Source organism: Belonocnema kinseyi, chromosome 5 (genome assembly GCF_010883055.1).
Source record: "Belonocnema kinseyi isolate 2016_QV_RU_SX_M_011 chromosome 5, B_treatae_v1, whole genome shotgun sequence".
Classification (NCBI taxonomy): Eukaryota; Metazoa; Arthropoda; class Insecta; order Hymenoptera; family Cynipidae; genus Belonocnema; species Belonocnema kinseyi.
This window is the reverse complement of record NC_046661.1, coordinates 103,393,355-103,407,402: the sequence shown is the minus strand read 5'-3', so window position 1 is coordinate 103,407,402 and position 14,048 is coordinate 103,393,355. Positions and strand designations below refer to the sequence as shown.

The window sequence follows — 14,048 nt, the reverse complement described above, 5'->3', positions numbered from 1 at the left end:
ATTTTGTATTTATTTTTATTTTTTTTTATTTTAGCAGGTGCTGGTTTTTCCTTGAAGTTTTCCATATAAAATACATGGAGAAAAATCACTTTTTTTGAGTTTTTGGAATAATTCTTTTAGTGTTTAAACAAATTTTAAGGGGCAGTATGGGACCTGAAAACTACCCTTAAAACAAAAAAGGGAAATTCTTCATGTAATCAACATTTTGAGCACTTTATTCTGGTTTTTTTAAACTTAAAATTATTAATATTAGTCTAGTGGAATATTTATTATCATTGCTTAATTTGTTTTTAATTATGTAAACAAATGGAATTTGTTTAAATATTTTTTTAGCAAAATTTTTTTCTCTCTTAAAATTATTACTATTAGTATAGTGGACAAATGAAATTTCTTTAAGTAATTTTTTGTTTTGTTTTTTTCACTAAAAATGATTAATATTGGTCCAGTGGAATATTCATTAACATGAGCTCATTCATTTTCAATTATTTAAAAAAATGGAATTTTTAAAAATAATTACGGTTCGTTTTTTAAAAATAAAAATTATAACTGTGGGTCCAGTGGAATATTTATCAGTCACAATTAATTACTGATTAATAATTAATTTAATGATAATTGATTTATCACTAATATTCAAGTAATAATTTTCATATAAAAAAAATCAATCTTACAGTGTTGGTAATTATTCCATTGAAGAAATATTAGTAATTTTTAATACAAACAATTATTCAAACAGATTCCATTTGTTCAAACAACTGAAAATTAATGAACTAATGTTAATAAATATTCCACTAGACCAATGTTAATAATTTTTTAGGAAAAAACTAATTTTAGAAAAAAATATTTAAACAAATTCCATTTGTTTAAATAATTAAAAATTAATTAACCAATGATAATAAATATTCCACTAGAGCAATATTAATAATTTTAAGTACATGAGAAACTTCAAGTCAAAACTGGCACCTGTTAAAATAAAAAATAAAAAATTGCAGAATTTCTTTTTCGGATTTGGAATAAAATGGGGGGATGGTCGTTGCCCTCTATCATGCACAACATTTTTGTCATGCGTTTTTAAACCACCCTAGTAGGCATCCATAAATTTCTTAGGTTTCTAAAATTGTCTCAGGATCACAAAAACATTTGCATAAATAATTGAAAATACGAACACAATGAATACTAAAATTTAGAGGTTATAAATAAAAACAATGCAAGAATACCATGTAGTCTTTACGTCACAATTTTATTATTAGGCTTCAAAATTACAATACAAAAAGCATTATCTCTTTTTTTACATAATTGAAAGGATATAGATGCTCCTTAATAAATAATATTAATAAATCGAATAAAATAATTAGACTGCATACGAAATTGACACAATATTGACGCTTTATTTTCCAGATTTTTAAAATATAAAATGAATAATGCATCGCGAGTATACCAAGCCTTATTTAGAGAAAAATATCGAAAATATTGACAGATTCTATTCTCTCCCAAGAAATTTGATAGCTCTGCAATTCCGGCTTTAGCGGCGGAAACGAGTTGAAAATTTCTGATGCATGCATAAGTAGATAAAAATAGTCAATATGACAAATTGTTATTCAAGGCTTGTTCAGTATAAAGTCGAAACAGTCAATCTAAATCTGAAATTGTACTTTTTCCATTCTTTATTTCAGAAATGAAAACTATTTTAGGATATTTTTAAATCAAGAAAATGTAATTGTATTTCAAATGTGAATATACAGGATTATACATGATACTTTTCTCAATGTTAAAGATTGCACAGAAAATTTTCGAAATTATTATAAATTAATTTACATTTTTGATTGTAAAATAAAATTTGTATACCTATGACATCCATAATATTCGATAATCCAATTTCAGGTTAAGAAAATGCACATATTTTTATTCAATCATAAAAATGAGTATTCAGAAGTATCTATACATGTAAAATCTGATCAATACAAAGAAAAAAAAAATTTTGTTCGCTCGGATGAAAAATAAAAAATCTGATTTTTATTTGATTTCAAAAAATGTATCAAAAAAAAAAAATTAATTGCAGAACAAAAATAAATATTATCGAGCCCAATGCCAATTAGAACATTTTCTTTACAACTATTATTTTTAGATCAATTAAAAAACATATGTTTTGAAAAAATATCAACGATGTCATTTAACTATATTTAAAATGATTTCTACAGATTTCACTTTATTAAAAAAAGGCAAAGGATTGCAACACCTTTTTAGGAATTTCATAGAATTTCCAACTATTTTAATTATTCAAAAATATAATCAAATTTTTTTAAAGTTTTAAAGTATAAATTTTATTTTTAAGATTATTAGGCAGTCCAAGGGATTACAGAGAAGTAAGCTAAGGTAGCGTTTTCATATTACGTAATGTTCTTTTCAACCTTTTTTATGTAAAACTAAATGCTTTGTACATTTTTTTAGCCACATCAACATTAAAATTACTTACAGCTGTTTTAAAAGATATTCAGGACATTTAGAGGTTTAGAAAAAATAAAAATATTTAATAAATTTTTCGAAATGCTTTCAAGTTTTTACATATTTGAAATATGTTCAAAACCGCTTAAATTCCCTGAAATATTTTTAGCTGACTTAACTTTTTCTTAAAATTATGAAAATTTCCCAAATTTTCCTAGAAACGTTAAAAGACAGTTTTTTATGCAATTGAAACTTTCTAAATTCTTTTAAAGTTTCTGAAGTTTTAGTTTAAAATCTGTAAGAAAATCTGCATTTCTTCAAATCCTTTAAGCTTAAAATTCCTTTTCAATCCCTTCAAATCCATTGAAGTTAAAAATGCAACTGATTTGTTAAAAATTAATCTGTTTTGGTTGATGATTAAATTATCTTGTTGAAAATTCCTTTGCTTGGGTTAAATATAACTATTTTTAATATAAAATAATATTTATTTTGTTTTGAAATATTATCATGTTTCATTGACAGTTCATATTCTCTGTTTGGAAAATCTGCTGCTTGGTTTGCAGTTGAATTGAATATTGTAAATTGTAAGGTTGTAAAAAATTTATTTTTTTTTTATGTTGAAAATTATTCATTTTAGTTTAAAGTTAACTATTTGGTTAAAAATTGATTCTATCTAGTTCAAAATGCAACAATTTTGTTAAAAATTCGTATTTTTGTTAAAAAATTAATTTTCTTAGTGGAAAATTGATCTTTATGGATAAAATCTGAACTATTTCGTTAAAAGAAATATTTTTTTGATTGACACTTCAACTAAGTAGTTTAAATTTGCACCACTTTGTTCGAAAATGTATTATTTTGTAGATAATTCTACTTTTTAGGTAAAAAATTAATCTTCTCTTCGATTTAAAACTTATATTTTTTAATACAGAATTCAACTATCTTGGTGAAAAATCGTGTATTTTCGCGAGAATTCGTCTTTTGCTCTAATATTTTTCTTCTTGATTGAATATAGATTTGTCTCGGTAAAATCTTAAACGATTTTTTTTCAAATTAAAGTATAAAGTTTAAGCGCTTAATATTTAATTTCTTTTTATTTTTGGTTGAAAATAAACGTTTTTGCTAAAAAATTTAACTATTTGTTTGAAAATTAATGCTTCTTAGTTGAAAATTCAACAATTTTGTTGACAATTCATGCATTTTGTACAAAGTTAATTGTTTTAGTAGAAAATTAAGCTACTTGGTAGATTTACCTTTTCGGTTAAAAAATTTACAATTTTGTTGAAAATTAAACTTTTAAAAAAGAAAATTAATCTCCTTGTTGAAAAATCGTCTACGTGGTTCAGGATATAAATATTGTTTTAAAAATTCGTCTTTTTTTGGTTAAATTCTACTGATTGAGAATTTATTTGTTTTTTTATAAAAGTAATATTTTAAGCTGAAAATTTAGCTGTCTCGCGTTTCATTGAAAAATTATACTTTTCAATTTAAAGTTCAACATCTGAAAATTTAAGAAATTTAAATTAGAATAAAATCCAAATTAAAAATCCTATTTGAGGTCCAATAATCAAATTGACGCAAACTCCGGCTTAAAAAATCCAACAACCAAATTTGGACTACAACGAACAAACAAAAAACCAAACAAAATCCCTACAATAGGATTATTTTGTTTTTGTTTGTTCGTTATGGTCCAAATTTGATCGTTAGATTTTTTTAACAGGAGTTTGCATCAATTCAATATTTGGTTGAAAATATATGCATTTTATTATAAATTCTTCTTTTGTTAGAAAATTTACTTCATTGGTTTAAAATTAATCTTTGTAAGTTGAAAATTCAGCTTTTGGCTTAAGAATATAAATATTTTGTTTAAAGTTTAATTATAGTGTTGAAAATTCATGTATTTTGTTAAAGTAATCTTTCTTCGCAGACAATGTCACTGTTTGGCTAAAAAATTATGTTTTGAAGTTTAGGTATTAAAAATCAAGTGCTTTCTAAACAAATAATATTTGTTTTTAAGAAATTCAATATTTCAATATTTAAAAAAATATTTTGAAGAATTCCAAAAAAATTAGAAGGTTTTTACCAATTATGAGAGATTTGAGGAAATTGAATTTTATTCAAGATTTTTGGTAACATTTTAAATAGTTCAGTTATTATTTTAAAAGAATAATTTTGAGTTTTTAAAATTTTAAAATGTGCGAAAAAAGGAATTTAAAGACTTTGATACAATTTTTTTACTTTTCATGATTTTAAAAACTTTTGCATAAACTGATTTTTGTAGGCTGTCAGGAGAAAGAAAAAAATATACTTAGGATTCATAGACAAATTTTAAGTGATTGTTTTGTAATTAATTCAAATAGCAAATTGATAAATATTACAAAACATTTTTTATTATTTTCTACGATTTTTGAAAATAGCGTAAAATCTTTTGAGCAAAAATTTGAAATTTTTCCACAAAACATAATTTTAGAAAAAACTTGAGTAAGATTAAGAGATATTTAAAAGTTTTTTAACGGTTTGAGAATAATTAAAAGTTGTAAAGATTTTAGAAGAATTTCATATAGTTTCATGAGAATAAAAACGAAAAGAATTTTCAGGTTCACAGAAAAAATGAAATTGTTCTTTTATTTCAAAAAACTAATTTCAGAAGATTATTTTAAAAGATTTCGCAAAATTCTAAAGTTGCCAAAGGAGAATCTGAAACATTTTAGAGCAATTTTTTTAATCTTGCGGAATTTAAAAAAAATCTTAAGATTCGTGTGAAAATTTTAAAAGAATTTAGTTTGGAAAATGAGCTTTAAGAGAAAATTAGAAAAAGTTTTCAAATACTTCAAAGAATTTCCTAAAATGTAGAGATTAAAAAAGAATTTGAAAGTTTAAAAGATTTTTAGAAATGTAGATTTTTAAGGATTAGAAAAAAAGTTGGAGGGGCTTTTAAGAATTTTGAGAGAATAAACCAATTTTCTTAAAATTCCTGGAAAAATTCAGAAGATCATAAGGTAATTTGTTTACATTTTTAATGATTTATCAACGTTTTGAAAAAATGTAAGCAAGTGAAAAATATTGAAAGAAATTTGAGATATTTTAAATGGATAATAAATACTTTAAAACTTAGAAGCATTTTCGCAAATCCATTAAATATTTCTTGATTTCTTCTAAACTTCTAAAATTCCTATACATTTTTTTTAAAAGAATCAAATTTTTCGTATTATTTTGTGAATTCCTTTAAAATAAAATATAAATATTTAAAATCTTCTCTTGCTTCATCGTCTTTGATAGATCTGAGATAATTAAAAATCTTTTTTAATTTTCTCAAGAATCTTATGGAAATTATATGTATGTAAATTTAAAAACAAACTCGCAATACTCATTTTATTGCTTTCAATATTTAGAATTTAATTTTAGCTCGAATTTAAGGGTTCAATTGGACATTTTTGTATTGTATTGTTATTAACAGTTGTTAATATTATTTTGCATTTTTGAGGGTGCTGACAAAAAGTTTTAAATTGGTGAATTTCAATTGGTAATTTAATTAAGTAACTTCAATATTTTTAAGACTAAAAAAAATATTGAAAAGGCATTCAGTGTTGCATCAAAATATTTTTTATCTATTTGTAGACAATACTTCATTTAAAAAAAAAAATTTTATTTTTAAAATATCTATTATTATTATTTTGAATATAATAAAAAAATGTTTCGTACTGGCGATGAATGCAGAATAAAAGTGAAATATGTATCCGTGAATTTTTCCATTTATAAATTATAAAACTCTACCAATATTTTGTTTTATATTGTAAAATGGTACCACGTTTATACAATAAATAAGATATAATAAGCATTTATAAGGATTTTGAATTAGGATTTATATGCCTATATTTATAATATGCCTATTATTATGTGCCTTATTCAAGGTTTCTAACAGTGGCCCAATTTCTAAATTCTTATAGGTATAAAACCAGCCATACATCTAGAATATTAATAATATTAATGCAAAAAAATTTTTCTTTTCAAATACATTTTAAACACTTTTTAGTGGAATTTTTAAATAAAAAAAGATCTAATTTGAATCTAAGAAATTACTTTTTAACTAAAATGATGAATCCTCAACGAAAAATATGAATTTGTAACCAAACATTTGGTTGAATTTTCAACTCAACAGATTAATTTTCTATAAAAAAATACTCATTTTCAACAAATTACATGAATTTTCACCTAAAAAAGATTAATTTCGAACCAAAATTAAATTGTTAAAATATTATAAAAATAAATGCCCAACCAAAAAAAAAAAGAAAAGAATTTTAGAGAAAAGATTTTTTTTGTTTATAAAGAAAAGATTTTTAACCAAACATAAAATAATTAAATTTTCAGTTGAAGCAATCAATTTTCAACCAAAAAATGAATTTTTAACAAAATTATTTAATTTTAAACCCAAAAGATAAACTTTCCACCATAAAATAAACAGTTTCAATGAAATATATAAATTTTCAACTGAAAAAGATCATTTAAAAATCAAAACTAGAATAGTTCAATTTGAAATTAGAATAGTAAGTTTTAAACAAAAAATAAACATTTTTAGCAAAATGAATTAATTTTTACTTAAAAATATAAATTTTTAAGCAAGAACGGAATATTCACAGCTATAGTTAAAAAAACACTTAATTCTTAACTAAAACGAAACAAATTTTCAGTCAACGGAGTTAATATTTAATCACGTTGAAGAATTTTTAACCAAAAATATGAAGTTTTGACCAAAAACTAGAATTTTTAACCCAAAAGATGAATTTTATATTAAAAAGTAGAATAGTTAAATATTCTACAAAACAGAACATTTTTTAACGAAGCAAATTACATTTATATCAAAAAAGTTGAATTTTTCACTATAAGTGAAATGATTAAAGTGAACTTTTAAATGTAATAATAAATCGTCAACAAAAAGAATTAATTTTTAACCAAATGGGTTAATTTTCATTTGAAAAGATAAATTGTTTATCAAAAATAAAATACTTTAATTTTCAGGCAATAAAATAAATTTGCAACCAAAAGCGGAACGAATTTTCAAAAAAATAGTTAAATTTTCAACCACAGAAATTAATTTTTATTGAAAAGGATGAATTTTGAAATAATGAGAGTATTCTTCTACTAAAAAAGACAGATTTTCAACAAAAAGTTGAATTTTCACAAAAATAAATGTTAAACTAAAAATAGAATAATTAAATTTTCAGTACAGAAATTTAATTTTCAATAAAAACAAATTATATTTGACACGAAATAGTATCATTTTTAACCAAGAAGATTAAATTTCTATCAGAAAGAATACATTTTCAACAAAAAATAGAACAGTTAAATTTTCTGTTCAAAAAATTAATTCTAAATTAGAAAAAACTAAGTTTCAACCAAAAAGATGAATTTTCAACCAAAATAGAAGAATTTTTAAAAAAGTATATGAATTTTCAATCAAATATTTGAATTTTACAAGAATTTTATACTGAAAAGATAAATTGTTTGTTAAGAAGATTTAATAATTTCTCAGAAAATTTGAAATTTCGATCAAATATAGGAGTTTTTACCGAAATATTTAAATTTTCGACTTTAAAAGATCAATTTTGAACCATACATGTGGAAATTATATTTTTCGTTAAAACATCTAATTTTCAACTACTAAATATAATGTTCAACAAAATAATTAAGTTTTGAAAAAAATGTTTGTAAAATAAAATGATAATCCATCAACCAAATTAATAAATTTCTAACAAAGTAGTTCTACTTCTTATTAACCAGTTGAATTTTGAACCAAAAAGGCTAATTTCTGAATAAAAAACGTGATATTTAATATTTTATTCAAAAAGGATTTAAATTTTATACCAACAATAGTTGAATTCAACCAAAAAAGTTGGATTTTCAACAAAATATCTTGAATCCTCAACTAAAAAAAGATTATGGTTAAAAAATAGTTGGGATTTTTAACCATAATAATAAAATTAACTTCAACTCAAGTTTTTCGAAAATTTCTTAACTCTGCCAGGTTTTTTCTGACACTCACTTTCTGCAATTACCTGATCTGTAACAATTTTGTAATTTAAAAAGTATACATATGTTTATTTCACTCTAGAATGTTCCCAGGGGGCACAAAAGTTGGCGACGTATTTACAACATCGATACGACATATTTACGACAACATTACGACATCATATGTCGACGTCGTTAAGGTGTCCTTACGATATCGTAAATAAGTCCTATAATTTGATGATGTCTTTCCCATATCGCAAAGAGACAGAAACGACATAGACATAGGATGTCGTAAAGATGTCGTTAAGATGTCGTAAAGATGTCGTAAAGATGTCGTGAAGATGTAATAAAGATGTCGTAACGATATCGTAAAGACGTCGTCAAATTTTGTGCCCGCTGGGTTTTTGTAAAAATAAGTGTAGCTTTGAATTTTCTTAAATGTTCTATAATTGATCCGGCACGTAATTTTTTTTTTGTTAGTCCTAGAAGTCTCTTTGTACGATGGAATGTTTTTTTTCTTCACCTTATCTTTTCCCTCGTCGCCCACGCAATTCATTGATGATGGGTAACAATTCCGTCTGTTGATAATTGTCGCAGCATCCGGTTTGTTGATCAGTATAATAAATACTCAAGTTCCCTCAATATCTGCAATTAATCGTTTCAGGTTTCTGCTTAACATTCGTTTTTTCAAGTCAGATTCTACCAGTTACTTACTTCGTCATGAAGTTCTTAATTTTCATCTTCGTGATCTGTTTCTCGACGCAGGTGAGCCTCGGATATATAAAATTTTAATTATATTTAATTTAAATTTAATTAAAATTAAAATTATATAAATATTTAATAATTTATTGAAAAATAAAGTATCAATTTTATTTATCACGATTACTTTGACATTCGTTTCTTATTTTTTATTAAATTTCATTCTTAGCTACTCTGAAAAATATATCATTTCAATAAATTTATATTATTACAATTGATAATATGCACTGGTATCGAAGCATACGTATTTTAATTGTGTTTTTTTTTTAAATCAAAAAAGGGCACCTTCTATAAAAGACATTCTTGTTATTCAACATTTTATTGCAACTTGTGTCGTTTTTCAAAAAAATTAATTGCATTACTTTCAATGTTATTTTTTATGTTTTAAACTAAATATACGCATCTTAGCCAAAAATTTTGAGAAATAAATTGTTATTGTAGGATGTTTCCTTTTTCCGAAAAGATAACTTTTTTATTTTTAATATATTTTTATAACAAAAGTTTATAACAAATTTTTAGATAATTTCTGATTGAGAAACTGTAGACTTTATACTAAAATTTAAACTTTAATCTAAAAATTATTCATAAGAAATTTGTGATAACTTTTCGGATGCACAAATTTTATCTATTTGTTTTTTATAGCTTGTGTCGTTTGTCTGAACATTAATTTTTTTAATTTTAAGTTTTAAGATTAAAACCAAAACTGCGCGTTCCATAAAAAAAATGATTGGTGACAAACTTGTAGTTCTTTTTGGGGTTAATAACTTCTGTTATTTTATTTTTATAATTTGTGTCGTTTGACATTTGTGTGCATAATAAAACTAAGAAAAATTTAACATCCATTAATGTAAAATTTTATTGTTAACCAAAACCAGACTTATTTCGCAGAGATAAAATTTGTACTTGACGTGAACAAAAGTAACTTTATTTTCAAATTTCAATCAAAAGTTGGATATTTGCAAAAGGTAAAAACGCACCATTTTTCAAAATTCGATTGCCTTATTTAAATTAAAATAATTGTTTTTTAAAACTAAAAGTTAGTCAAAAAGATACATTTTTAAACAAAGTGATAAATTTATGATAAACAAATCAATTCTCAACAAAAATTGTAATAGCTGATAGTTAAAAAAAGAATATTTTGATTTTCAATTAAAAACAGTTTAATTAAACCAAAACATAGGAATTTTTAACAAATGTTTTGAATCATTTACCAAAACAGACTGATTAACCAGAAATATGCATTATCTACCAAAAATAATTAAAGTATAATTTAAATTTAATTTAATTTAAATAAATTTATTTATATAATTTAAGTAAATTAAATTTTATATTAACTTAGTTTAAATTTGATTACGAATAAAGTTTCTTTTATATTTGTTGATTTGAAAAAATTTATTTCTAGCATATTTATTTAGTTGTAGAATACTTAAGTTAATGTATAGAATCCCTGAAAATAAAACTAAGAATCCAACGAAGAAATTTGAACAGCCGCCACAAAATGCTGTTTTTCTATGATTTTGAGATTCAAAATATTATAATTGGTGTTATTCCAAATAAAATAAATTATTTTGCATGATAAATCTTAAGATTTACACAAAACCACTTTAATTTTAACCATGCTTTTTGAAATTTAATATTTTTTGATAATCGCTTCTTACCTATATTTGAAAAATAATTTCATTTCAATAAATAACGGCTTATTTTTCTCAGGAAATTATTCTCTACAACTCTGCTGTTTTCAATTTTGAAAGTAAGTTTGTCTATTGCTTCTATAGCTTCTTCTATAGCTTTAAGTCGTTAGAACAATTTTTTAAAAGAATTAATGACAAATCACAATAAATAAATATTTATAATATTTACCAAAGGATTGTTTAGATATAAAAAAAGATTTTAGTCGCAATAGGAGCAACATGTGTTGGTTGTCCAAATTTGGTCGTTGGATGCTTGCTTCTATTTTCAGGAATTCTATACATTAATTTTTATTTTAATCATAAATAAGAGTGTAGATTAGGCTGTTTCTTTATATTTGTAAAAATGCGACTGTTATTTTTTTATAATCGATACCGCTAAGTTTTTAGTTATGAGGAAAAAAGAAAATCCGTTTTTTTATCAACGTTGTTTTATGGGCCTTTAAAAATAACATGAGGTTTTAAATGGGGAAAGCTCGATTCTAAAAAAAGAAGTATTTTTTATGAACCCTATAAAATTTGGTTTAAAAACCCCCAATTCGCTTGTATTAATTGTGTCCGGAAAATGCCCCAAAACTTGAATTAATTTTGATCGATCAGTGGTGAGCTTCCTAAAGTTTTTTTTATTAACTTTAAATTGAGTAAGAGATTTTATTTTTTTTGAACGTGGATGAATAGAATTATTAAATTGATAGAGGAGGTGCAAAAACTCTAGATTATAACTAGGCTTTTCACACCTTCTTTATGAAAAGACGCAAGTGAATAATTATAAACTGTTTAAATAATTGCAAAGAAAACTTCAGACAAAAACTTTCACTCTCTATATCCGTTAATTGGGTCATTATTTTGATAAAATAATAACTTTTTTCGTTTTACAAAGGCAAAAAATTGTTTGAACAAATGATAAATTAATTTTTTAAATACATTAAACATTAGAAATGTATATTTCTTTAAATAAAGGTTTTATCATTTTAATTATATTCAACACATAATATTGGCTAAAAAACAATTTTCTATACGTTGAAATTTTAAAAATTTCCATTTTAGGATTTTTATATTTCGGGAATTTGTTATATCGAATATTTTCTTTTTCGAGAATTTTACAATGTCGGAAATGTTATTTTTCGGTAATTTCTAACAAGTTTCAAAAAGAAAGAAACAATTTGAAAAATGGTACAAGAAACATTTACTAACATAGGAGATGATAACAATCGATCAGTGGAGATCTCCTTAACCGACCGAGAAAAAGGGAAATCCACACTATCGATCTAAGTTAAATCCACAAATAACAGAAAATTCTTAAAGTCTTTTCAGACTAGATAGAGCTACAAATTAATTTTATAATTGAAATATTTTTTCTGAAAAAAGATATTCTCCTTTCACTTATTTCAGAACAAATAATTTAATTTTAAAAATTAACACCTTGCTAAAGAGAGCGTGTATTTCTAAAAAAAGGTTCCTCTATTGATCTCCCGAGTAGCTTAGTTATTAGAGCACTCGATGGACAATCAGAAGACCTGGGTTCGATTTCCAGCAGCGCGAAAGGAGAAAATCATTTTTCATGAAAATATTTTTATTTTGAAAAATAGTATTACAATTTATTTACAGGCTCGGGCAAGGCCAACTCCAGATGATGTGATTCAGGAATTCCTGGATAGTATAAGACGTCGAGTTTCTGATGCATTGAGTCAGGTACAAGAAATGGCACATCGTGCAATCGAATCAGCTAAATCTGCGGTTTTAAATAGTTTACAATCAGCACAAAATTCTGCTAAACAAGGAATCGAAGTTGGACAAAGTTTTGTTAAATTGGGCGAAAATTCTGCCCGGAAATTCATTGAAGAAACTGCTAAAGCTGTTCCTCGATCTGATAATCCTTTTGAACAAAATACTTCTACGGAAATTAATTCAGGAAAAATTCCACAAGTGCAAATTCTCACAGAAGAGATTCCAGAAATACAGTATCATGAAGGACCTGTTCCATTTTCGTCCGAAAATTTACCTTTTGGATTTACACCTTCTCAAACTATTAATTTCACTTAAAACCAGACCTTGTATGATTTGAGCGTAGTTGTGTGATGGCTACCAAAATATAATTAATTCCAGTCAGGAATTTGGTAGATAATAAATGAAGTAAATATTGCATTTTTATTTTATTTTTAAATTTTGCAAGAAAAAGTAAGCACTAATTATTTTTCATTGTTGAGAATAAGTAAGTTCGTGTCACCGCACGGCCACCGATATCGCCGGACACCGCACGAATATTACAGCACCGTTGCCCACTGCATGCTTCGAAGACTAAATTATTTCTTTTTTAAAAATAAAATTTGATTTTAAATGATTTTTATAGATTTCAACAGATTTGGGACATTGAAGATTTCAAAAGACTTTCATGTCCTATTACCTTATTCTATTATAATAAGTAATACATTCGGATGATATAACCCATTCATTTAAATAAACATTAAATTTACACTGAAAAAATCGTAAGTTTGGCCAACTATTTAGTTTGTAAGATATTTTACTGCTATTTTATTAGTTGGGAAAATCATTTACTTAGTTGCTGGTACTAACTGAATTGTCACTGCAACTAATGGAATTGTTGTACGCACTAATCAATAGCAGTATCAACTAATAAAATAGCAGTATCAACTAATAAAATAACAGTACGATATCTTATTAACTAAATAGTTGGTTCAACTAACCATTTTTTTAGTGTAGTTAACTACGTTTTCGGAAACAGCGAACTAAAGTAAACTCAATGAAATTAGACCGCATTTAAATTGTAGAGAATTTAAGTGAAAATTTCCTTTTTAAATGATAGTCCACCAACTTAAATAGAATTCTAACAATTGAATTAGAATTCTAGCTATAAAAATATAATCTGTAAATTAAAATAGAATTTCAGCAATTCCTGAAAATTCTAAAATTGAAATAGCATTCTTGCTATTTCAATACAAGTCTAGCAAAATAAGTACCAACCTAGAAATGTAATAAAAATTTTAGAGAATCCAGTATAGTTCTGGAAATTCAAATAATAATTTGAACAATTTGATAGATAACACAGGCCGACAAAATTTGACAAAGGTCCGGAACCAGAGACCAGACCTAGTATACCCGAAGGTTTTTGCTGCGCTGAATTCGAATCCGACCTCAGAA

At 24.4% G+C, this 14,048-nt stretch overlaps 1 protein-coding gene across 1 annotated transcript; it reads left to right on the top strand.

The window, feature by feature from the left end:
- The first annotated feature begins 9,096 nt into the window (after positions 1–9,096).
- On the top strand, positions 9,097–13,034 carry LOC117172731. The gene is made up of 2 exons (XM_033360901.1): positions 9,097–9,207; positions 12,498–13,034. Exons 1-2 carry the CDS (start codon positions 9,163–9,165, stop codon positions 12,930–12,932), a joined length of 480 nt encoding a protein of 159 aa, XP_033216792.1. The 5' UTR covers positions 9,097–9,162; the 3' UTR covers positions 12,933–13,034.
- Positions 13,035–14,048: the final 1,014 nt, after the last annotated feature.

Excerpts from the sequence above, each read along its gene's own strand:
- LOC117172731 (XM_033360901.1), top strand. The coding sequence starts at position 9,163 with ATGAAGTTCTTAATTTTCATCTTCGTGATCTGTTTCTCGACGCAG. Across the intron at positions 9,208-12,497 it reads TGATCTGTTTCTCGACGCAG|GCTCGGGCAAGGCCAACTCC; the intron begins GTGAGCCTCGGA and ends ATTTATTTACAG.